The following is a 25,921-nucleotide window of genomic DNA, read 5'->3' as shown; positions in this document are numbered from 1 at the left end:
ATTTAAAAATTAATTCACTAATTTGATTATTCGATTCAACCCAGGTTTACTAACTATGGAGAGAGTGAAGATTTACCTAATTGTATATTATTCATGACACCATGTTCGCGTCCTTGTTCTCACATGTTACTCCCACTTGTTTGATGTTTTTTCTCTCTTTTTCTTGACCTTATTTTAAGTTCTTTTTTTGTTTTTCATGGTTTAATTAAACAAAATTAATTCAAAAGGAAGTAGTTGTTTTACAAGTAAAATCATGTTTCTATATTGGATTGAGTTGGATAACTATAGAAATAAAGAAGGAAGACATGCTTTCTAGCTCTTCTGATGAGGAAGAAAGAGTCGATCATTGTGCTTAGAGTAGGATGTGTAAGGCACCATGTTACACAATTCGATTGCAATATAAATTATCTTCCCACAAAGCAAGTTAAGGATTTCAAGCTGAAATAGGAATTCATATTAGAACTTGAGCTGCATAATCTATTACAAAACATCATCTTTGAATGAGTCTCAGGAGCATCTGGGTTTTTGTAATGATAAAGCTTGAATAACGTACGTACTTGGATCCTGCAGTGTACTCGCAACATAAACAAAACACGTCTTTCATCTGCAAAGTAAAGTCTTCGGTGCTCTTGATTGTACAATTCCACAGGAGGAATTCACACTATTGACTGGAATAAAGATGATGAGACTTTACAAACATATGTTCACCATTAATCACTGCGTGCTTCCATTTTCTGTTAATCTTCTCCACACCATTTTCCCACAATGCAATAAGGTTAATAGTGCCATGAGATAAAGAAGAGGAATCCCAACAATGCAACCCCCATATGCAAAATTGGCCAGTGTCTACAAATGTTAATAAGAGAAGTTAAGAGTAATTCAAGCAGCAACTACAAATAACATCACGTAATTATGCATTGAGGATTAAAAAAAAAAAATTAAACAATATGTAGTCCAATCCCAATGAATGCAAGCATAAGCAATTACTCACGAATCATAATCAAAATGCATGATAGAATATCCTAAGGAGCCTTCCCAAATGAAATGATTCAAGCAATCTTTTTCTCTCTCTCTCTCTCTCTCACTTGCCCAGCTTCAAAAAAATTTTTAGCTTGCAATACCAACTCCAAATCTCCAACTGAGACTTCCAACGTACACTTCCCTTGTTCAAACTATTTTTAATTGATTCCACACTCTGTTTTCATGTATCATTTTAGTTGTTTAATAACATAACCCTCTCAATTATCTTGTTGCTAAAAAATAAAAATAAAAATAAAAAAACTGGTAACGATTCATTTAAGAGTTTTAGATTTTTGAATTACATAAATCCCTACCAATCACATTCCACACTCTGGACAAAATTGTAGCCCACAAAAATCACATTCCAAAATCAACTCCAATGATCCAAAGTTCAAAACTTTCCAATGTTAAGGTCCAATGGTTGGATTGCCAAGCCTATGCAATATATAACACAACTGGTGCTACTGTATTGCTGTTTAGAAAATTATTTGTTTTCTAATTTCAACTTGCCAAGATTGTAGCAAATATAAATCAGGATAAATTTATACATAATAAATGGAATGAATATGTAAAGAAGAAGAAAAGAGCTTTATGCTTTTACCACCAATCCTGCAACAAGATGAACTATGGGGACAAAAAATTGGTCTATTCTGTTCCCTTCTGCATACCCATTAAATGCGATGACCATTGAGAAAGTGTGAATTGTAACGAATGCAAGCGCAATAATAGCTGCAATATAAGACTAAAATAGTTAGAGAAAATCAACATAAATCCAAATTAGTTTTTAACATATTTGCACACTACTGGAGACTCAAATCAAACTTAATTCATCAGAAACCCCACATCAATAACCTCTTAACCATTCCTAATCAACTTAGTCACATAATAAATAAATAAATTAATAGATTGCATGATGTGCTTAATCTAATTTCATATCGTCCAAAGCAAATAAAATGTACACAACATATTTTTATTAGAAACTTACCAGAAACAAGAAAAAATGGAATCTGTGAACAACTATCAACAAAGAATGTCGCTGGGCCAAATGCTGGTGTTAAAAGGCTAAGACAGAAAAACACAGCATGGGCTACACCATGACCTAAACCACCAGCTGCACAATTGATTAAGCAACAATAGCTCACACATCAAACAATCAAAAAAAGATATAGAGACAGAATAGGCATAATGATCTTTATTGAATTAGTACTTTGTAAAAAAAAGCACCCCACGCATGTGGCACTTGTATATGATATATCATAACAGTATGAGAATATTCCCAACTCTTTGTTTGATCGTCATCCAACTAACTATACACTTTAAGTTGAAATTCACCATGAGGTCAGAATTGGTGAGATCCTGGCCCAACAAAAGCTTGATAATGTTTATGAACATTAATTCAAATTCTATTCAAGACAGGTCAGTCAATAAAACCTAAAATTCTGTTATGACACATCAATTGACACTCCTCATACTGTAGGGAGTAGCTAAAGGTAAGACATATTGTTGAGGAACTACTCTACTATACATGATACAAATAAACCAATATTTGCAGAAAGCCACACTTTTAATTAGAGTGTTTTACTTCTTTTTTCCGTTTCTGATATGGTTGAACTTAACAATTTGCATTCTCTCAAATATAGAACAGCAAATGTCATCAACTTAAGAGTCCACAGCTGTCCTCTTTGCAGGCTAAGGGGAAAAGGGGAAGTTCAAAGCTTCAATTTCATAGGGAAGTTGTAGGGCTATAGAAATTGGCAAATAAAATGAACTTGATAGTCCCTCAGAACTTACCTAAAGCAATCAGCATCTTATCTGTCAGAAATAAGCGTGGTTTGGAGACCCTATCAGCAAAAGCATCCAATATGTCTTCCAACCGCCTATATGAGTCCACAATAAAATGATGTTACAAAAGTCAGAAAATTATGTAGGAGACATCACAGACTAGAGTATCTATGGAGGATTCTAAAATTTAAGTTAAAACACACATTGATCCATAGGTATTTATATTATAAATACTATATTGAGGTTAAATGAGAGGGTTAATGTTTTTAATGACATAAGGAAGGGGGGCAGAGGCGGAATAAATAAATAAATAAAAATAATATATAGTACATAAATATAAAAGGTATAAATTTGTCTTAGAAATTTATTCATTGGCACCCATACGATTTTATTGTGCACAATTTTAAAGAAAAGTAAGATAAATTAATCATATTTACACGTAATAAAATGACAGTGTGTTTATTCAAATTTCTTATAGGCATTCCATTTAATTGATGAAATGGCAATGTTATGCATATTCTAACATGGTTGATTAAGAAAGAACATATAGATAATTTAAGAAAATTGGAGTGTGAATGCACTAAAATTATAAAACAATGATGTTATTATTAAATTGTTGTATATTAAATCCTATGCATTTTTAATTAATTTTTACTTATAAACTGTAAATATTTGAAAATAATAAATAAAAAATCTTTTAAACTTCAATTTAATTGCACATGCTCAATTAAATTTGTGTACTTACCTTGTGTACTTACCTTTTATTTGAACTTAATTTTATTGGACAAAAAATTTATTTTTAAATATAGTAGTTTTAACAAACTCCGCCTAAATAATTTATGCTTAGCTGATTCCAAACCCAGATAAAGAAGGAGGGTTGCGGTAGGTGACAACCAGCGTAAAAATTTCACCACACCTCATGATATGGATTCTTATGATATAAATCTTGAGGTGTCATCTACTTACGACGTGCTACATCGAAGCCCAGGTATAGTGAGAAATATGCAAGGATGTAGAGCGTTCACCGAAAGCGACGCGCCATGCCGGTGCCCAGATGTGGTATTAAATGAGCAAGGGTTCCCACATCATGGACAGGTGTGAGTAAAGAAGCTAGTCCATAGAACAGATAATAGAACAGATAGTGGAACAGAACACAAGATAGACATAGAGAACAACAGAAGATATCATAGAAGGAAATCAATTAGGAAGAAACAAGATAGAAGTAGAATCAGGATTGGTACTTGGAATGTTGGATCACTTACAGGAAAATTAATGGAGCTTGTGGATACCTTGGAAAAGAGAAGGGTGAATATTGTTTGTATTCATAAGACTAAATGAGTAGGAGAGAAAAGCAAGAAAGTGGATAATTCAAATTATAAACTATGATTTACCAGAAAGGAGAGGAACAAGAACGGAGTGGGTGTGATCATAGACAGGATATTGAAAGATGCCATAATAGTTGTGAAAATAGTAAGAGATAGAATTATACTACTAAAGTTAGTACTAAAAGGAGAAACAATAAATACAGTTAGTGCTTATGCCCCACAAATAGGACTAGATAGTGAGAGTAAACAAAGATTTTTGGAAGATATGAATGATCTAATGCAAAACATACCGACTGAAAAAAATGTTTTCATCGGTGGATATTTGAATGAACATGTAGGAAGTGATAGAATGTTCATGGAGGTTTTGGTTTTAGTTTGAATGGAGTAGTACTGTCCCAAAGTAATCACTTTAAATATCTAGACTCAGTCCTTCAAGTAGACGGGGGATGTGAGGAGGATGTTAGTCATAGGATTAAAGCCGGATGGTTGAAGTAGAGACGTGCCATGGAAGTTTTATATGATCGTAAGATTCCCAATAAATTGAAAGGAAAATTTTACCGTACAGCCATACGACCGGCTATATTATATGGTTGTGAGTGTTGGGCACTGAAAGAGTCGTATGCATCTAAGATAAGAGTTGCAGAGATGAGAATGTTAAGGTGGATAAGTGGCCATACTAGACTAGATAAAGTCTGTAATGAGAGTATTAGAGAAAAGGTAGGAGTGGTGCCAATTGAAGATAAGTTGAGAGAAGGGAGATTGAGGTGGTTTGGTCATGTGAAGCGTAGACATACGGAGGGTCCAATTAGACAAATAGAGCACATTAGGTTAGAGGATAGAAAGAAAAAAAGGGGTAGACCTAAATTGACTTGGAGGAGAGTAGTACAACATGACCTAGAAGCATTACACATTTCTGAGGATTTAACCCAAAATCGTTCAGAGTGGAGAAAGCGAATCCATATAGCCGACCCCAAATTTTTGGAATAAAGGCTTAGTTGAGTTGAGTTGAGTTGAGTATACGACTTAATACAAGCAAATACCTACTTTATAAAAAGGAAGTCACATTTAGTGACTTTCAAAAGTAGACAACATAGAAGCCAAATTGACTTCCTCTTAACCAGGAAGACAAATAAAGCTCTATGCAAGGATTACAAGGTTATTCCGGGAAAGGCTTTGACAAGTCAACATCAGTTAATGGTCTTGAATGTCAAGTTTAGGAACATTACAAGTAAGGCTAGAAGAAATATTGTAGCTCGAACAAAGTGGTGGGAGTTCAAAGGAGTAAAGCAAGTGAAATTCAAAAATGAGCTTCTCGAGTTCGAAGCATGGAAGCTGGACGTAGAGGCCAATAGTATGTGGATACAGATAGCATCAAAGATTAGAGAAGTAACTAGAAAAGTACTTGGAGAGCCTAGAGGACATGGACCACCCTCAAAAGAGAGATGATAATGGAATGAGGAAGTACAAAAGGCAGTGAAGAGAAAGAGAGAATGGTATAAGAAATTACCTAGGTGTGATAATAATGAGGTTTATGAATAGTACAAGATAGTAAAGAAAGAGGCAAAAAAGGCAGTTAGTCCAGCACAAGCACAGGCCTTTGAAAAGTTATATGAGAAACTTAGAACTAAAAAAAGGGAGAAAGATATTTATAGATTAGCAAAGAGGAGTTAAAAGAAATGCCAATATCTCAATCAAGTTAGGTGCATTAAGGATAAAGAAGGAAAAGTGTTAGTGAAAAATGTGGATATTAAAGAAAGATGGAGAAATTATTTTGATGATCTCTTTAATAATAATCAAAGTGGTAATAGCGTAAATACAGACTACAGAGCAATAGAAAAGAATGTGAATTACACTAGAAAGATTAGATCTTCAAAAATAAAGGAAGCACTTAAAAGAATGAAAGTGGATAAAGCCTGTGGACTCGATGGAATACCAATTGAAGTGTAGAAGTTTTCGGAGATGTGGGAATGATATGGTTAACTAAATTGTTTAAAAAGATTTTAAACTCAAAGAAAATGCCTGAGGAATTGAAGAGAAGTATTTTAGTATCTATTTTTAAAAATAAGAGAGATATATAGAGTTACTCAAACTATAGGAAAATTAAATTCATGAGCCATACTATGAAATTGTGGGAGAGAGTTGTAGAATATCGACTACGTCATGACACTTCTATCTCTCCCAATCAATTTGGCTTCATGCCCAGTCGTTTAACTATGAAAGCGATCTTTCTCATTAGAACCTTGATGGAGAAATATAGAAATATGAATAAAGATCTACATATGGTTTTTATCGATTTGGAGAAGGCTTGTGATAGGGTTCCAAGAGATGTCTTACAAAGAATGTTAGAACAAAAGAGGGTATCTATTAGGTACATACAAGTGTTAAAAGATATGTATGAAGGAACAACTACTATTGTACGCACAGTAGGAGGGGACAGAGAGATTTTTCCATCTCAATTCAATTACACCAAGGTTCAACTGTGAGCCCTTACCTTTTTACATTAGTTCTAGATGAATTAAGAAAACATATATAAGATAGTATCCCTTGGTGCATGATGTTTGCGGATAATATAGTTATGATAAATGAGACGCGAGAATGAGTTAATAAAAAGCTAAAACTTTAGAGAAGTACTCTAGAGTCGAAGGATTTTAAATTAAGTAGAATGAAGACAGAATACATGTATTGCAAGTTCAGTGAAAGCCGAACTGGTGATAGGGAAGAAATTAGTTTGAATGGAGTGATATTGCCCCAAAGGAATCACTTTTAATATCTCGGTTCAATCCTTCAAGTAGATGGGGGATGTAAGGAAGATATTAGTCATAGGATTAAAGCCAAATAATTGAAGTGGAGATGTGTCACGGGAGTTCTATGTGATCGCAAGATTTCCAATAAGTTGAAAGGAAAATTTTACCGCACAACCATACGACCGGCCATGTTATATGGTAGTGAGTGTTGGGCTATGAAAGAGTCGTATGTATCTAAGATGAGAGTTGCGGAAATGAGAACGTTAAGATGGACGAGTAACTATACTAGACTAGATAAAGTCCGCAATAAGAGTATTAGGAAAAAGGTAGGAGTGGCGCTAATTGAGAATAAGTGTAGAGAAGGGAGATAGAGGTGGTTTATTCATGCGAATCGTAGACATACATATGTTCCAGTTAGACAAGTAGAACACATTGGATTAGAGGACAGAAAGAAAAGAAGAGGTATACCTAAACTGACTTGGAAGAAAGTAGTACAACATGACCTATAAGCATTACACATTTCCGATGATTTAACCCAAAATCGTTTAGAGTGTAGAACGATAACCCATATAGCCGTCCCCAATAAATTTTTGGGATAAAAGCTTAGTTGGGTTGAGTTGAGTATAGTAGTTTTAACAACAAGATATAATATGTTATTGTGCTCATACAAAATATTTAGTTTCGGCCCCCAAAAATGTAATCAAAGCTCTACCACTTGGGGGGAGGGGGGCAGCAGGGCGGCAGGGAAGAGGATAAAGAAGTTATACAAGCATGCCAATTGCAAGAAAAAAATTGGAAATTATTGACCAAAATTCCACAAAATGGAACTAGCAGCTACTGGTATTCATTCTTTCTTGCTTAAGTTCATTTTTATATTATTAAAGAATGGTCAAATTGAAAAATACCGTAATAACTGTGAAAAGAGTAGGAGATAGAATTATACTAGTAAAACTATTAGTAGAAAGAGAAACAATAAATATAGTTAGTACTTATGCCCCACAAATAGGACTAGATAGTGAAAGTTAACAAAGGTTTTAAGAAAATATGAATAATCTAATGCAGAGCATACCGAATGAAGAGAATGTTTTAATCAGTGGAGATTTGAATAGACATGTAGGAAGTGATAGGCAAGGTTATGAGAATGTTCTTGGAGGTTTTGGTTTTGGTAGCCGAAATTAGGAGGGGAAAAGCATCCTGGATTTTGTCATGGCGTACGACTTAATACCAGCAAATATCTACTTTATAAAAAGAGAGTCGCATTTAGTGACTGTCAAAAGTGGACAACGTAGAAGCCAAATTGACTTCTTCTTAACCAGGAAGATAAATAGAGCTCTATGCAAGAATTGCAAGGTTATTCTGAGAGAAGCTTTAACAAGTCAACATTAGTTAGTAGTCCCGAATGTCAAGTTTAGGAACAGTTCAAGTAAGGCTATAAAAAATATTATACCTCGAACAAAGAGGTGGGAGTTCAAAGGAGTAAAACAAGTGAAATTCAAAAATGAGCTTATCGAGTCTGAAGCATGAAATCTGGATGTGGAGGCCAATAGTATGTGGATACATATGGCATCAAAGATTAGAGAAGTAGTTAGAAAAAGTATTTGGAGAGTCTAGAGGACAAAGACCACCCTCAAAAGAGAGATTGTGATGAAATGAGGAAGCACAAAAGACAGTGAAGAGAAAGAGGGAATGGTATAAAAAATTACCTAAATGTGATAATAATGAGGCTTATGAACAGTACAAGGTAGCAAAGAAAGAGGCAAAAAAGGCGGTTAGTTAAGCAAGAGTGCAGACCTTTGAAAAGTTATATGAGAAACTTGAAATTAAAGAAGAGAAGAAAAATATTTATAAATTAACAAGGAAGAGAGAAAAAAAATGTCAAGATCTCAATCAAATTAGGTGCATCAAGGATAAAGAAAGAAAAGTGTTGGTGAAAAATGAGCACATTAAAGAAAGATGAAAAAATTATTTTAATGATCTCTTTAATGATAATCAAAGTGGTAATAGCGTGAATATAGACTACAGAGCAATAGAAAAGAATGTGTATTACACTAGAAGGATTAGATCTTCAGAAGTAAAAGAAGCACTTATGAGAATGAAAGTGGATAAAGCCTGTGGACCCGATGAAATACAAATTGAAATATGAAAGTGTTTGGGAGATGTAAGAATGGCATAGTTAACTAAATTGTTTAATCCGATTTTAAACTCAAAGAAAATGCCTGAGGAATAGAGGGGGAGTATTTTAGTACCTATTTTTAAAAGTAAGGGAGACATACAGAGTTGCTCAAACTATAGGGAAATTAAACTCATGAGTCATGCTATGAAGTTATAGGAGAGAGTTGTAGAACATTGACTACGTCATGACACTTCTATCTCTCCCAATTAATTTGGCTCTATGCCCGGTCGTTCAACTATGAAAGCGATCTTTCTCATTAGAACCTTATGGAGAAATATAAATATATGAATAAAGATCCACATATGTTTTTATCGATTTGGAGAAAGCTTATGATAATGTTCCAATAGATGTCTTATAGAGAGTGTTAGAACAAAAAAGGGTATCTATTAAGTACATACGAGTGTTAAAAGATATGTATGAAGGAGCAACTACTATTGTGCGCACAGTGGGAGGGAACACAAGAGATTTTCCTATCTCAGTTGGATTACATCAAGGCTCAAATTGTGAGCCCTTATCTTTTTACATTAGTTCTAGATGAATTGATGAAATATATACAAGAGAGTATCCCTTTGTGTATGATATTTGCGAATAATATAGTTCTGATAGATGAGCAGTGAGAATGAGTCAATAGAAAGCTAGAGTTTTAGAAAAATACTCTAGAATCAAAGGGCTTTAAGTTAAGTAGAACGAAAACAGAATACATGCATTGCAAGTTCATTGAAGACCGAACTGGCGATAGGGAAGGAGTTAGTTTGGATAGAGTGATATTGCCCCGAAGTAATCACTTTAAATATCTCGGCTCAATCCTTCAAGTAGATGGAGGATGTGAGAAGGATGTTAGTCATAGGGTTAAAGCCAGATGGTTGAAGTGGAGATGTGCCACAGGAATTCTATGTGATCGCAAGATTACCAATAAGTTGAAAAAAAAAATTTACCGCACAGCCATATGACCGGCCATGTTATATGGTAGTAAGTGTTGGGCTTTGAAAGAGTCGTATGTGTCTAAGATGAGAGTTGCGGAGATGAAAATGTTAAGGTGGATGAGCGGCCATACTAGACTAGATAAAGTCCGCAATGAGAGTATTAGAGAAAAGATAAGAGTGGTGCCAATTGAGGATAAGTTGAGAGAAGGGAGATTAAAGTAGTTTGGCCATGTGAAGCGGAGACATATGGAGACTCCAGTTAAACAAGTAGAGCACATTGGGTTAGAGTATAGAAAGAAAAGAAGGGGTAGACCTAAATTGACTTGGAGGAGAGTAGTATAACAGGGCCTAGAAGCATTACACATTTTCAGGGATTTAACCCAAAATCATTTAGAGTGAAGAAAAAGAATTCATATAGCCTACCCCAATAATTTAATTTTTGGGATAAAGGCTTAGTTAAGTTGAGTTGAGTTGGTCAAATTGATTTCTCAATTAAACGCAAATCATGAATATTACTCGTAGAACCCAATAACCTCATGATTCATCCAATATCATCCTTCACAAATACATTATGAACATAAAGTACAAAAGCTCACAGTATGTTAGCAAATTTCACTAAAAGCATATGTTTCACCAGGAAGATAGCCTCATCCGTAAACATAACATACATGGAACAAGCACATGCATCACATTCACATCCCATTACAAAAATGATTTCCGCTATACCAACACGGAACCAATGCTCTAACCTATGAATGTAATTAAACACGTATTGAGGGCATCATCACATACAAGGATAACAAAAACCAGACTAGGAAAAGGTACAAGGATATAAACTTACTTGTAAACTTTCCAAAAAAGAATCCGAAGCCCTTCCTGGAAACTTACTGATGAAACTATAAGTAATGCGTATGGCCACCATACTGTTGATTTTAGAGGAAGAAATGCCCTCCAAACTCCCGAAAGCACAATGAGACTTACAAGCCATAACAGAGTACTACATGAATTGATTGCAGAAACCCATGAGAGGCCAGCAAAAACAAATTGAAATGAATTAAAAAAAGGAAATTAAACAATGCCCATTTCAGTTTTTATATACGAGATTGATAGAGGCTAGCAGTATGTGATGTAGCTAGCCCCAATCAGTCTCACCCAAAAAGAAAATTTTACATAAACTTGAGTGGAATTGCACCCACAAGAATCAGAAAACCCTAGCAACTAAAAATTCAATCCTCTTTTAAAAGTCAAATTACCCCAAAATACAATGTACCCAAAAAAAAATCTTTTCTTGAAATTTCCTTTCAATTTGACAAATTTTTTTAGTTTATGTTGATAAGAAAAGAAATGAATCATATAACAGAGTAAAAGAAGAGATATTAAAGTGAAAATCGGTGGTGCGTTAGTAAATTATGAACCTGGAGAGAACAGTGAGGATCAAGAACGGCTTCTTGGAGATAACAGAGATGAAGAGTGAAAGAGAAGGTCCTAAAGCAAGCAGGGCGTATCCGATTCCTGCTGCTACCGTCATTTTCCCTCCTCTCTTCTCACCTGAAAGTTGTGCGTGGTAAAGCCGAGGTAGCTAATTGCTAAAAAGCACAACCCCAAATAAATAAAATTTATTGAAAAAAATATTTAGAATGCAATTTTAATTAAAAAAATAATAATATTTGGAAATTTTTTATCAAAAAATATAAAATTTTGTTACATTTTAGACTATAATATTTTAAAATAATATTTGTTATAAATCAAATTTTGATCAAAATTATAATGAATAATTTATTTTTAATTTACTTAAGCATGTAAATTATTCATTATTTTTTATTAATTAATTATATTAAAGTGTAAACGGAATTGTCATTTTATAAACAATAAAAATAAATATAATAAAATTTATTTTATGAAAAGAGAAGACTTTTATTTTTTATTATATAATTTCAGTTGAAAATATTTAAAAAAATAATATAGAATATTAATATGGAGAACTATTTAAAATTAAATTTAAATATAATTTTATTTATAAAGGTTTTATATAAAAGTTTTTAATTTTTTTTTGAATTATTTATTAAATTAATTATAATTTTAATATATTAAATTGTGAAAATAGATATATAAATATTGATATACATTCAAAAGAAATTAATATATGAAAATTGATTTACAAATAAGTCATGTATCACTTAAATTATGAAAAAAAAAATTATCATATCCCTATATTATCCTTTTTACTTGAAATATAATTGGGGATGTGTGTTATTCGATTATAATTAAATAATTAAATTAATAAATAAAATTTAATTATTTTAATAAGAGTAAATTTAATTTAATTTAAGTTTTATTAATAATAATAAAATTTTTTTATTTTTTATTTGGTAATTGAAATAATTAAATTTTTATTAATTAATATATTAATTATAATTTTATTAATAATATTTTGTTTATAATTATTATCTTATTAATATAAAAACATATTTATTATTTTTTATAAATAAAAAAATATTAATATATTTTATTAAATAATTAATAATTTTTTAATTTTTTTTAATTTAATAATAATCAATAATAGATCAAATATTTTTATTTCAATTAATTTTATTTTTTAATTTAGATTTAATTTATTTAATAATTTTAGAATTTATTAATAATAAAATTACTTGAAAATTTAGTTCAATTAATTGAATATTCACTTTAACGTATAATATTTTTGTTTGTTTTTTATGCCTAATTATTGTATTTTTTAATTTTATTTATTTATATTTATTAATTTTTATTACTAAACAAATTATTATTAATTAGTCTAATAACTATTCTTTACAAAAAAAATTTTATTTTATTAAAAATAAAATAATCATTAAATTTCCTTTCTTAACATAAAAAATCTACTACCTATTTTATCTAAATAAAAAGCCAGTTGTTTTCTAATTTCCTAAAAAATTATATATAAAAAAATAAAATTATTTACAACGATTTTTATATTTATAATTAATTGCAAAAGAATTCACTTAAAGCTAATGAATTATAATTTCCTCCCCAATTTTTTTTTTTAAGTTAATGAATTGAATTACTTCTAGAATTTTCTTTTTATATTTCTATTTCTCGCCTTTTGGCAGCGTTGCTGATACGCTCCCAAGTCTCAAGTATCCTGATCCCGAACAGAGCAAGAGTGGAAGAGGCAAGCGATGGACTCCGACGACGACCTGCGGCCGGAGGAGATGGTGCCACTGAGCCAGAGACCGGAGTGGTCGGACGTCGTTCCCGTCCCCCAAGACGACGGTCCCAATCCGGTGGTGCCCATAGCTTACAAGCCAGAGTTTGAGGAGGCAATGAACTACTTCCGCGCTCTCTATCTCTCTGACGAGCGATCCCCTCGCGCCCTCCAGCTCACCCACCTAGTCATCCTCCTTAATCCCGGCAATTACACTGTAACCCACTTTTCCTTTTTCTTCTTTTTAATCAATTTTGTTATCCATCAATCTATCTGTTGAAGCACTCAATTGAATTTGAATTGATTCCACCACTTTTTGGGGGGAAGGTTTGGCATTTCAGGCGTCTAGTACTTGAGGCACTCAATGCAGACTTGGATGAAGAGCTGGATTACGTTGAACGGATTGCTAAGAAAAACAGCAAAAACTATCAGATATGGTGAGGAGATTTTGCTTATATGATTGCAAGTTGTTGATAATGATTAATGAGAAGAGGAAGGGTTGAACTTAGTGAAGTTCTTTTGACGGATCAAAAGAGCATCTTTAATGACCCAAATTATGGATCAGGAAAGCTCTTAATTTTGTTTTGTTTAGTTAGAAAAGGCAGCAACTGGATTCCGATTACACCTTGTACAGCTTTCTTCCAGGGAATTGCACACATACTGACCTCTGCTTGTACTCCTTTTAGGCTAGTAACTGCTACGCTGAACTTGAGCATGAATTCGCTAATGAAACTTGTTAAGTGTTAAGCATTGTGAACGGAGTGTCTGTTTATTGTGTGATACATAGATGTGCTGCATTGGCACTTTTATCCACCCTCTTGCTGTTTAGTTTCTGTCAGTTCCCAGGATATTTTTTGTGTTTAGAAACTTCTATGTATTTCTTTTTGTAGAGTTGAAACAAATGGTAGTGTAACTTATTGATGCTTATTGCTTAACAAGATGTCTGTTCGGTGAAGGTGTCTGCTTTCCGTGAAGTAGAAGGCTTTTTTAATAAAATTAAGGAACGTAGATTAATGGAATAAACGAGGTTTCCTATAATTCTTCTGTTACGAGTCTAAGAACGATGCCTTAGATTCCAAAGTCTAACTCATTTAAGGGGTAGATAATAGGAAACTTAACTGGTAATACCTTTTTTACTTCTGTAGGTCAATTATTAATGGATCTTGTTCTAGTTCCTATACATTTTTGTTTGGTATTTATTTTAGGTGTTATCATTTGAAGTCTAGTGTAGTTGTTTTTATTTAGCTAACTTTCATGCCATATCTGAATTTACATGTTCTGATTTGTTATCATTAACATGCCAGTAAGATAATTTTAATCCTAATGATAGATGTTTTGCAGGCATCATAGGCGGTGGGTTTCTGAGAAATTAGGGACTTATGCTACAGCTAAGGAACTTCAGTTTACCAGGAAGATTCTTTCCCTTGATGCTAAAAATTATCATGCCTGGTCCCACAGGCAGGTTGGTTGTGCTTCTATTACTCCCTGTATGCTGAATGCATTGTTCTCGTTTATATGAAATTTTACCCTTTTTATTTCTTTATTTCATTGTTTTGGGTTTATCACCTTTTATTATTTTATATGAATTGTTGCATTTGCCCCTGCCTTTGTGCAGTGGGTACTGCAGGCTTTAGGAGGATGGGAAGATGAACTTGACTACTGTGGGCAGCTTCTTGAAGATGATGTGTTTAACAACTCTGCTTGGAATCAGGCAAGGATAATGCATTAAACATTCTAGCACGTGCTATTTATGTATTAACAACATTATGACAATGACAAGATGTTCCGTCTGTCACTTAATCTCATAAATAGAACGTCATAATCATGTACTACTCATATGATTGGCTTACTTATTTTGAATACGACAAATTTATCAGGACCAACTCCTGTTGTCATGCACATTATACCTTTTATGCACTTCCATATTTGATTCTACTTCAAATTTTCTTCTCATTTCCTTTTTAGCTAAGAAATTTGTGTATTTGTATTGTAACAGAGATATTTTGTTATAACTCGATCTCCCTTCCTTGGAGGCCTAAAAACCATGAGAGAGTCTGAAGTGAAATATACAGTTGAGGCCATTTTAGCTAACCCTGAGAATGAGAGCTCATGGAGATATCTTCGAGGCCTGTACAAAGGGGACACCCAATCTTTGCTTAATGATCTTCAAGTCTCTTCTGTATGTTTGAAGGTTTTGAATGGCAAAACCAACCATGTATTTGCTCTGAGCATGCTCTTGGATCTTCTCTGCCATGGTTTTCAAGCAAACCAAGAGTTTAGAGATGCTGTTAATGCTCTGAGGACATCAAATGCAGATCCACCAGAGACTGACTTGGCTAAAGCAGTATGTTCTGTCTTGGAGCATGTCGATCCACTGCGAGTTAACTATTGGAGCTTTCGCAAGAGCAAGCTGCCAGTGTCAGCCTAACTAATTATTGGGTTAAGCATCATTGTGGCTTCTTGGGTTGATTAGTTTTCAAGGAATAGATTTGCAGATGTGAGGACACGGTTCTGAATATTCATTTCTTGTAATTTGTATTGTGATAAAACCCTATTTAATTCAACTTTGAGCATACAAGCGTGTATTTTCGACAGTCAATTCACTGTAAGATGACACTTCAAAATTGAGTAAATCTTGTACTGTAGTTGTTACTTTTATACTGATGGTCAATCATGCAGGTAGGGTAGACATTTAAGTTCATCTTTGAGTCTACCAATTTTAAGTGATGAAATGATGCATTTATCATTTGTTGTGAAGTGTCGCCCTCCAGGGCAGATTTTGGCCGGAGATGTCAGGGAGATGAAAATGTTAATGAATAACAGAAGTGCACATGATCTCATTCGAGCATGGAGATGTCAACTTTTGAATCTGGTCAAGTGTTGATACAACTAATGACATTTTCTATGCACGTATGCATGAGAAAAAGTTCTCTTTCATCCTAATGAGAAATAGATATTTTCAATTTTGTTTTTTAGTTTAGTTACATCCTAAAGATACATAATTTCGAATCCTACTTGACATTTCCAAGATCGCACCTATTTGATCTTTACCAAAATGAATAATCCCTTCCAGAATCGCATTGTTCTCCCCAGGAACCCATCCTCCTCAAATGCTGCATAAACAATCTATGACATACCACAAAGTGAACCTTAAAACTCTACTCCATTAGCCATTACAAAGCATGCACAAGATATGCTGGAGGGATAAATGAGTAACCAAGTTCCCTCCCAGGAACTAATTATGATTTACAGCTTCTTCTTGGATGTTGGACTTGAGGTCTCCTTAAACGCAGATGGGCAGAACTCGCTTATGCTGCACAATTCACAGCGAGGTCTGAGTGGAGTACAAATTGTCTGTCCAAATCCAACCTGTTCAATTGCAAGCAACAAAGGACCTTCAGTTGACATTAGCAAGTTTGCCGATTTACATTACAGATATGCAGAGCTGCAGAAGATTGAAAGAGTAAAGTACACAAGCCAAAAACTCGAGGAAGTTTGGCATTGTGCAGAATTTGCTATGTAAAAATTTCGTTATTGCTCATGCATAACCTTTGCATATATATGCACTTCTGTAGTGTGTATTCATGCGTATCTGGAAGTTCTATACATACCAAAAGAGGGTTTATTGGAACCCACTCTTCCTTTGGAAGCCATAGTTGCAAAGATGCTCTTGTTTCCTCAGGAGTTGAAGTTTTCTAACAAAGAGACAAGCAAACTGACATAATGCCCCTTGTGAACATAAACACAGAAAAAGGAAACTCATAAAACAAATGAATCATGAAAGTGGTCAATCTTGAAACATTAACTTCCATGTTATTGAATCCTGAATTTAAGAACTCAGGATCATGAGCAATCCCTAAGTTTACCATTCGAAATTAAATAAGGTTGCTTTTGGATAGGATAGTTTGAAATCCAAAAATTTATTGCATTTTTAATTCAAAATGTATAATTTTAATAGCTAAATTAGAAGAGGAAAAAAATGCTTAAATTAAGAGGAAAAAAATGCTTAAATTAAATCTTAGTGCATTTAAAACGAAACCTTTTTTGCACGTACTTTATATTCATATTCAAACAAATTTCATCCAATTCATGAAGTCAAATTTTTATTCAACAAATTTACACAATCAAAAATAAAAACATACAATATATACATTTAAACTTATATATCAAATTCAAATTCCCCCTTTCAGATTCCCACCTATCTAAATGCATTTTGTACAAAAGTAGAAATTCAAGCATCTATTAAATTCCCTTTTGGGTCAAAGAGTTATTATCTATCTAATCCTTCCAGAGTCCTATCATCCTAGCCTACTTTTGGCCATTTTGCATCAAGATAATTGCAGAATATTTAGCTCAACTCAACTTAACTAAGCCTTTATCCCAAGAATTTGGGGTCGGCTATATTGATTCTCTTTCTCTATTCTAAACGATTTTGGGTTAAATCCTCAGAAATGTGTAATGCTTCTAGATCATGTTGTACTATTCTCCTCCAAATCAGTTTAAGTCTACCCTTTCTTTTCTTTCTATCCTCTAACCTAATAAGCTCTACTTGTCTAACTGGAGCCTCCGTATGTCTACGCTTCACATGACCAAACTACCTCAATCTCTCTTCTCTTAACTTATCCTTAATTGGCACCACTCCTACATTTTCTCTAATACTCTCATTACGGATTTTATCTAGTCTAGTATGACTACTCATCCACCTTAACATTCTCATCTCCGCAACTCTTATCTTACACACATACGACTCCTTCAGTGCCCAACACTCACTACCATATAACATGGCCGGTCGTATGGCTGTACGGTAAAATTTTCCTTTCAACTTTTTGGAAATCTTACGATTACATAAAACTCTCGTTACACTTCTCGACTTCAACTATCCGGCTTTAATCCTATGACTAACATCCTCCTCACATCCCCCGTCTATTTGAAGGATCGAGCCGAGATATTTAAAGTAATTACTTTGAGACAATACCACTCCATCCAAACTATTTCCTTCTCTATCAATTTGGCCTTCACCGAACTTGCAATGCATGTATTCTGTTTTCGTTCTACTTAACTTAAAACCCTTTGACTCTAGAGTACTTCTCCAATGTTCTAGCTTTCTATTTACTCATTCTCGCGCCTCATCTATTAAAACTATATCATCTGCAAACATCATGCACCAAGGGATACTCTCTTGTATATGTTTCGTCAATTCATCTTAAACTAATGTAAAAAGGTAAAGGCTTACAGCTGAACCTTGGCGTAATCTAATTGAAATAGGAAAATCTCGTGTCCCCTCCCACTCTGCGCACAATAGTAGTTGCTCCTTCATACATATCTTTTAATACTTGTATGTACCTAATAGATACCCTCTTTTGTTCTAACACTCTCCATAAGACATCTCTTGGAACATTATCATAAGCCTTCTCCAAATCGATAAAAACCATGTGTAGATCTTTCTTCATATCTCTATATTTCTCCATCAAGCTTCTAATGAGAAATATCGCTTCTATAGTTGAACGACCAGGCATAAAGCCAAATTGATTGGGATAGATAGAAGTGTCATGACGTAGTCAATGTTCCACAACTCTCTCCCACAACTTCATAGTATGGCTCATGAGTTTAATTCTCCTATAATTTAAGCAACTCTGTATGTCTCCCTTATTTTTAAAAATAGGTACTAAAATACTCCTTCTCCATTCATCAGGCATTTTCTTTGAGTTTAGAATCTTATTAAACAATTTAGTTAATCATGTCACTCCCATATCTCCCAAACACTTCCATACTTCAATTGGTATTCCATCGGGTCCACAAGCTTTACCCACTTTCATTCTTTTAAGTGCTTCCTTTACTTCTAAAGATCTAATCCTTCTAGTATAATTCACATTCTTTTCTATTGCTCTGTAGTCTATATTCACGCTATTACCACTTTGACTATTGTTAAAGAGATCATCAAAATAATTTTCCCATCTTTCTTTAATGTCCTCATCTTTCACCAATACTTTTCCTCCTTCTTTATCCTTAATGTACCTAACTTGATTGATATCTTGACATTTCTTTTCTCTACTCCTTGCTAATCTATAAATATCTTTCTCCTCTTCTTTAGTTTCAAGTTTCTCATATGACTTTTCAAAGGCCTGCGCTCTTGCTTGACTAACTGCCTTTTTTGCCTCTTTTTTTGCTATCTTGTACTGTTCATATGCCTCATTATTATCACACTTAGGTAATTTCTTATACCATTCCCTCTTTCTCTTCACTGCCTTTTGTACTTCCTCATTCCACCACCATCTCTCTTTTGAGAGTGGTCCATGTCCTCTTGCTGATGATATGACACAAACCTAGGATATAATTTAGGCAAAATCTAGTAATCCATTACAAAGCCCTAGAACTTTTTGAGTTTTTGTTATTGAGCCCTCCAACTAAATTTGTGCTCTATTGGATTCTTGAACAATTTAATTTGGAGCTATTCAGTGTTGATTTCATGGCAACAAATACAAAATTGGGTAATTACCAAAATTTCTATGAGTCAAATATTTCAAAAACTATGTGAGAAAAGAAACAAATAATGAAAAACTGTGGTATATGTGTTTGGAATTCCATCATGAGACAATACAAGGGAAAATACCTGGTTTGTGCTTGGCCGAGACACCCATCCAAGCCGATTGCAAATGCGATGCACATGGGTATCTACACATATTCCTTGAACATTGTTCCATGCAATATTCATAACCTAAAAGAAGTACTAACCAGTACCTTTAGAAACTAAGCCAACAATATTATTGTAATCAAGAATGCAATCAAGCCCTACCAAATGAGCCATCTTAGGACCTATCCCTGGAAGTGCTAGCAAGTCCTCCAAAGAGCTAGGTATGTCTCCATCATACTTAATGAGACAAATTTTTGCAATTTTCTTCAAATTACTAGCTTTTCTGGTATAAAAGCCAACCTAAAAATAGAATCATAATACAAGTTTAATTAACCACTGCAGCAGGAATATATGACTACAAAGAAAAGCCTATTATAATGGTCATAATTATTTGGAAATTAAATGTCTCAGGTAAAACAAGATAGCTTTTCACCATTCGTTGATGTGTTTCTCGAGAAAACATACAGGGTAAATCAAGTCCTTAATTGTTGTTTCATCGGCTACATCGATGGCATCAGCAGTAAGCAGACCATTTTGATGAAGACGCTGAATAGCTCCTGTGCTCCAAAAAGACCTTTCTGAGTGAAAGGGGGGTCTTATAAAACCAAAAAGAAAGGACTAGAACAAATAAACACACTCTATAGATAAGGCAAGCCTTTGTATTAGAAGGACGAAAGTATCTCGGAAATTGGTGAGTTCTCCTCCCCAATCCTTGATTTATTCTAAAGGTTCTACCTACATTTTCTTTTTTATCATTCCAAGAGTTAGTTTAGTCCATGGTCATATTCAAGCAAAATTTGAGTATCCCATCACCTAGAGTTCATCAAGTAAATTTCTAGATGAATACTCAATTGCTTGCCAGCTAGCCAAGTCATGCATGTGAACAAAATTCTTCACAAATCAGTTGTCCTAGCTTTGAATTTATAGGCCTCAGCATGTGGTCTTTATTTCATTTCTATACTTCCCACGACAGCTTGTGTAATAATAGTTTTAGTGTTTTTATAACTAAATTTAGGATTCATGCATGATGGTAATCATATGCATAGTAAATCTATCTTGATGTCATAACACATATCAACCACAACCTGATAGAGTTTTATGATATAAATTATAGGTAGGAAATAGGAACATAAAACCAAGTCTACTAAAGCATTTTGGTGAATGGTGATATAATATTATCAGTAAGAACTTGCCATGCGTTACATGATCCTTGGTTTGGCTTGACAGAAGTGAAGATGCCAACACAGCAAATCTTCTTTCCTAAATAAAATGAGAAAAAAAAAATTAAAAGGAATTTGATGCATGGGATTAAAATATCATAGTAAGAACTTATGATATTAACAAGCTGCCAGAAAGCAAAACCAGCAGATGGCCTTGGAAAGACATGAAATTGACAATTACAATATTTGAGCTAAATTCTCAACAGACAAGTTGGATGATAATGATTGGCCAAAAAAAAAAAACCACTAACCTTACAAAACACAAGAACTAGATATCCAACAGAAAATACATGGAATTTTCCTAATGCAGATCTTATGTCAAACTAGGTTATTTTTCATTTCCTCCAATGATCATGAGTACTACGATCTTTTCATATGACATTCAGATGATCACAGAAAGACTTATTCCAATCAATAGTATATTAAAACAGAAAGCCCATAAAGAAGGAAGAGCTTTACTGAGGAAAGAGGGTCTTTCAATAAATGAAAACTCTAAACTGCTGTAAAATGAAAGATCTCCCAAAAAGAACAGTCATGCCACCTCCTTCAGCAAAATTGAGTTATAAATTCAGGAGGCACCCACCAAGACAGTTCATGCATGTAGATATGTAAGTTTACCATACTAGCAATACTTAACGAGCTTCTAAACTAGGTAACAGGCAATCTGTACGACCAAAATGTGCAGAGTTTCAATACTATAGCTACAATATGCCTCCCAATGGGACTTTTAACAATCCAAATAACTTTATCTATGCAAAACTATATTAACATAGAAAAAGCTGTAAGCTAAGAAAATTTATGAAGGAAAGAAGCACCAAATTATTTATCAAAGTGAAGAAAGAAAAGAAAAATACATTCTTGCTAAAGATTGCATCAATGTCTAACAAAGACATTCTACTAACAATCTATTGTATATCTGTTCTATTCACTAAGCCATCACTGAATTGTTAAAGGGCATACCTTTGGAGGAAGAAAAGATCCAGCTTTTTCACATCCCATTGTGTCTACTGGTGCATCTTCCGAGGACCTCATTTTGCGAATCCCTTCAAGGACTATTTCCCAGTTGGCAGGGGGTTCATCTACTTCAAATAAAATGTATTAGAAGACAAACGCCATGAGGATAAAGAAACACCGTCTCTACTTATCCATCAAGTGGAATGTTGGCATCAACATCTTGACTCATCTTAGGATCAGATCTATGAATAACAGTTGAAAATTCTCCACTTGGCAACTTATAATGTCAACCAACATGACCCTTGAATGGCAAAGACAACAGAAACCATATACGGACTGATTAAAAAAATTTAAAAAAATAAAAATAAAAGAATGCCTCATTCAACTGATTGCTGCACCCACTGAAATATTACTCTATCTGGTTAGCAAAAATTATTTTTGATAGACAACAAAAATGTGTACGTATCCACAAGTACATACACACAGAGATGTAGATATATGGTTTGATTGAAGTATTTTAGTAGATACAGTTTTGAAGCCAAATAGCACTAATCCAAGGAAGTAACTTCCATAAACTCTACACCCCAAATCCTATGTACTAGGTCATCCCCAGTCAAGGCAAGTTTTGGTTGCCATTTGTCATCAGCTCAAGCTATAAGAATTTGGCTCAACCGGTGGCTCTTCTTAACTTCCTCTCTTATATCTGCTAAGTTTGAAACCAATTTGAGTCAATAAACTTCCACATACGGACATACCTATTGGTCTAATAGTAGAAGCAATTTCAGTATTCATAGGAAGCACATCTGCGATGAGTTTTGACTTCCCTGCAAAACCATTTGCAATAAAAAAAAAAATTAAAAAGAAGTCTAAATTCAAGCTTTGGACGATGGTTAATGAGAAGTAAAGAAAATGGATATTACTATCTACCTCAAATATATTCATAGTTTCACATCCATTTGAAACATTATATTATCCAATTTTGTTCATTAGATTTTTTACAATTTTTTTTTATTGATGATCAAGTTTTTAATATGTAGTTCACATTGATAGTTTAATGATAAAAGTTAAAAGTGGAACTTCCACAATAACTAAGCTTTGACCATTATCCACGGCAAAATATTTTATGACAGCAAAACAACCAAAATTGGACTATTTTTACAGGGCCAAGAGATGCTATAGCACATTTTCTCCTTTTTTATTTTGCATGTGTTTGTTTGTGTGTGTGTGTGTGTGTGTGTGTGTGTGTGTGTGTGTGTGTGAGAGAGAGAGAGAGAGAGAGAGAGAGATAGCATTCTGAAATAACCATCACATTCATAGCATAGATAATAAACCCCTTATTTTGATGCTCTTCAACTGTAATTCCTTATCGTTCCTTTCTGATTAAATTATTCTTGATCAACTGAAAAATTGGCTGCAAAGGAAGGTAAAAAGCAAGGATTTAAGGAAAAGCCAGGCTTTGCACACCACCACATTCTGTCCTAACTCCTGTATATTTCATTTTCAGTGGGCACCTTCAAATATCTCTTCATCATCTAATGTGCCAAATATACTATTTAGCTTATCAGAAACCAAAATTCACATAACATGCAGAGAAACTGCAGTTACTTTTTCATAAAAGGTTTTCAATTATCCATCAGAAATGCAAATCAGTCATATGAAACTTCAAGGTTGAAACGGAGAGCCTTGGCTGTAGAACTATACCTAATTGGCGAAGCATATCTACAAAATGCTAACACAATGACATTGATGAATCAATTTGTGAATAGCATATCATCAAAATTCCAGTAACTAATTTATTCCCCTTTTATGAAGAGGTTGGATGCTAAATATGCTGAACCAGTTTCAATCACTGTTTGAAATTTCTTATCACAAAATACATAGGGACAAATATTGGGGCTTCAGATCCATTACTAAATTAAAAGCTTTCACCTGATAAAGAGCAGATGCCTGTCCTAAAAGGTATCATAAGAAGTTAATTGTCTTGAGGTGTTATTCATGCTAAGATAACATTGCTAGTGAAGCAACTTACCTGAGTGTGCAGATCTATCTGCCTTCTCATATGCAAAATCTTCAATGTCAGGTAGCTGCATAGAGAAAAGGCAAATATTTTGTTCCCTTTAATCAACTACCAAAACAAATTAAACCAATAATATCAATCATGATGTCAACTTCTACAGTTTTATATACATCGACCATTCTATAATTGGATTATTTAAAAAAAAAAAAAAGCCTTAGTTGAAGTTCATAGTCATGTACCACTGAAGATCTAGCTACAAATATGAAGTCCAAACAATAGCAAAGTTTTTAAAGAGCATAAAAAACTGGAGCAACATTCTGAAAGTTTTTATATAAGGCAAAAGAACAACAATCAAGAAAATGAAAATTATAAGTCCAATCTAAAGCCAAAAATCTAACATGGTTAAGCTACTTTCTTTTTGGCACCGTATAAAGTAATTAACAGATTTAAAATTTAAATGCTCAAGCATGCATCTATTTATCCATGCGGCAACAATTCAAGCAAACACAATTACACTACATATTACAATCAGTAAAATGTAAATTAAACGCATTGTTTGTCAAAAGGAAAAAGATAATAACAAATGAAGGTATTGTCTTTCCCACTCAGAAAAATGTGAAGTTACATTATTGCGTGAAAGACTCATTCATGACAATTCTTTTCTTTTCCAAATGATTCAAGAATAGATCAGTTAAACAACAAAAGCCCAAAATTCAACATTAATCCACAGTTAAAATTTCTTCAACATTAATCAACACTCAGTAAGCATTCAAAAGAGATAAGCATTGAAGGACAATATCAACAACCCAGGTAATGTGCTACATTGAATGTATGGGGAAACTTAAAGATGAAACCCATTTTTATTTTTTTTATTTTTTTAAAAGTAACTTGCAAGAAATGAGGCTCAGATATTAAAAAGATACACAGTACACACCCATATGAAAACATTTAAGGAAAAAAGAAATCATACTTTCTCCTTCTTAGGTTCTACTCTAGGCTGCTTTACTGCAACCTCCAGAGTCTTTTTCATTCTCTTTTTCCTCACAAAAACACGAGTTTCTGGCTGAGAGACTTCATCAGAATCTGAAATTTGAACAAGAAAGATGAAATTTTGACAATTTTTTTTTTTTTTTTGGAAAGGAATGAGCATAAAAGATCGTTGCTTGAGTGTAACCTGGAATTGGGTCCAAAGCGGAAATCTTTTTTTTGGAAGAGAATCCGGTAATTGACATTTTGTTACATTTGAATCGCCCGATGGCTGTTGGAAAGGAAGGACTTCTCAAAATGGCGAGACTCATTTGGGTTTTGGGGGGACGGAATTAAAATTTTATTTTATTTATTTATTTGTGAAGGCCCACTTCAACCCTGGAGAAAAAGTTTAATAATTGAGTCTTATCAACTTAAATAAATTATTTAAATTGGAGTAATACTGCTTGGCCAATAATAATACGTCTGTGTCCCAACAATTTTATTTAAACCATAAACTCTAAAATTCTATAATTAGATTTAAATTTTTAAAATTTTGATTTTTAAGATTTAAATTTTTTGTTTTAAAAATTTAGGGTTTAGTTTATTAGGATTTAGAATTTAAAGATTACAGTTTAGTTTAGGGTTTAGAAGTTTAAATTTTTAAAATTTAAATTCTATTTAAAATTTAAGTTTTTAAGTTTTAGAATTTAAATTTTTAGGGTTTTGAGTTTTAAATATTAAGATTTAAATTTTGAAGGTTAGTTGAGACAATTCAAACATATTTTTGTTTAGCCAAGTAGCATCACTCTTTAAATTTCAACTTGTTAAAATAATTAGATATAGGTCCATTTATTTTACAAAAAATGTGTAGGATAATAAAAAAAATAACAAAAAATATATTTTTTTAAATTAAGTAATTTTTAAGTAAATAAATTTCTCTTTTTAAAAAAGAAATTATATT

The 25,921-nt window shown here is 33.3% G+C and overlaps 3 protein-coding genes across 4 annotated transcripts; 1 reads left to right on the top strand and 2 right to left on the bottom strand.

Moving 5' to 3' along the window:
• Positions 1 to 365: 365 nt before the first annotated feature.
• Positions 366 to 11,564, bottom strand: LOC110645011 (gamma-secretase subunit APH1-like). The gene is made up of 6 exons (XM_021798004.2): positions 11,383 to 11,564; positions 10,809 to 10,964; positions 2,812 to 2,897; positions 2,006 to 2,131; positions 1,622 to 1,749; positions 366 to 846 (listed from the first exon to the last, which is right to left on the bottom strand). Exons 1-6 carry the CDS (start codon positions 11,493 to 11,495, stop codon positions 715 to 717), a joined length of 741 nt encoding a protein of 246 aa, XP_021653696.2. The 5' UTR covers positions 11,496 to 11,564; the 3' UTR covers positions 366 to 714.
• Positions 11,565 to 13,058: 1,494 nt separating this feature from the next.
• Positions 13,059 to 15,827, top strand: LOC110645010 (protein farnesyltransferase/geranylgeranyltransferase type-1 subunit alpha). The gene is made up of 5 exons (XM_021798003.2): positions 13,059 to 13,386; positions 13,497 to 13,606; positions 14,511 to 14,631; positions 14,785 to 14,880; positions 15,166 to 15,827. Exons 1-5 carry the CDS (start codon positions 13,144 to 13,146, stop codon positions 15,595 to 15,597), a joined length of 1,002 nt encoding a protein of 333 aa, XP_021653695.2. The 5' UTR covers positions 13,059 to 13,143; the 3' UTR covers positions 15,598 to 15,827.
• A 226-nt stretch (positions 15,828 to 16,053) lies between these two features.
• Positions 16,054 to 25,323, bottom strand: LOC110645009 (endonuclease III homolog 1, chloroplastic). Of its 2 annotated transcripts, none has more exons than XM_021798000.2 (11): positions 25,166 to 25,323; positions 24,962 to 25,074; positions 24,004 to 24,058; positions 22,730 to 22,798; positions 21,981 to 22,099; positions 20,994 to 21,060; positions 20,266 to 20,357; positions 19,963 to 20,100; positions 19,780 to 19,884; positions 16,781 to 16,864; positions 16,054 to 16,538 (listed from the first exon to the last, which is right to left on the bottom strand). In XM_021798000.2, exons 1-11 carry the CDS (start codon positions 25,287 to 25,289, stop codon positions 16,416 to 16,418), a joined length of 1,089 nt encoding a protein of 362 aa, XP_021653692.2. In that variant the 5' UTR covers positions 25,290 to 25,323; the 3' UTR covers positions 16,054 to 16,415. The 2 variants fall into 2 exon arrangements, with proteins under 2 accessions (XP_021653692.2, XP_021653693.2); XM_021798001.2 differs by having other exon boundaries at positions 16,314 to 16,538; positions 16,781 to 16,884.
• Between the last annotated feature and the right edge of the window lie 598 nt (positions 25,324 to 25,921).

This window comes from Hevea brasiliensis, chromosome 1 (genome assembly GCF_030052815.1).
Source record: "Hevea brasiliensis isolate MT/VB/25A 57/8 chromosome 1, ASM3005281v1, whole genome shotgun sequence".
In the NCBI taxonomy this organism is placed as follows: Eukaryota; Viridiplantae; Streptophyta; class Magnoliopsida; order Malpighiales; family Euphorbiaceae; genus Hevea; species Hevea brasiliensis.
Note: the sequence above shows the minus strand (reverse complement) of the source record. Positions and strands in the feature narration are given on the sequence as shown.

Excerpts from the sequence above, each read along its gene's own strand:
- LOC110645010 (XM_021798003.2), top strand. The coding sequence starts at position 13,144 with ATGGACTCCGACGACGACCTGCGGCCGGAGGAGATGGTGCCACTGAGC. Across the intron at positions 13,387-13,496 it reads TTAATCCCGGCAATTACACT|GTTTGGCATTTCAGGCGTCT; the intron begins GTAACCCACTTT and ends TTTGGGGGGAAG. Across the intron at positions 14,881-15,165 it reads ACAACTCTGCTTGGAATCAG|AGATATTTTGTTATAACTCG; the intron begins GCAAGGATAATG and ends GTATTGTAACAG.
- LOC110645009 (XM_021798000.2), bottom strand. The coding sequence starts at position 25,289 with ATGAGTCTCGCCATTTTGAGAAGTCCTTCCTTTCCAACAGCCATCGGG. Across the intron at positions 22,100-22,729 it reads TTCTACTATTAGACCAATAG|ATGAACCCCCTGCCAACTGG; the intron begins GTATGTCCGTAT and ends TATTTGAAGTAG. Across the intron at positions 20,101-20,265 it reads TTAAGGACTTGATTTACCCT|GTTGGCTTTTATACCAGAAA; the intron begins GTATGTTTTCTC and ends TTCTATTTTTAG.
- LOC110645011 (XM_021798004.2), bottom strand. The coding sequence starts at position 11,495 with ATGACGGTAGCAGCAGGAATCGGATACGCCCTGCTTGCTTTAGGACCT. Across the intron at positions 10,965-11,382 it reads ATCCTCACTGTTCTCTCCAG|TACTCTGTTATGGCTTGTAA; the intron begins GTTCATAATTTA and ends CAATTCATGTAG. Across the intron at positions 2,898-10,808 it reads CTTTTTTGGAAAGTTTACAA|GCGGTTGGAAGACATATTGG; the intron begins GTAAGTTTATAT and ends GGACTCATATAG.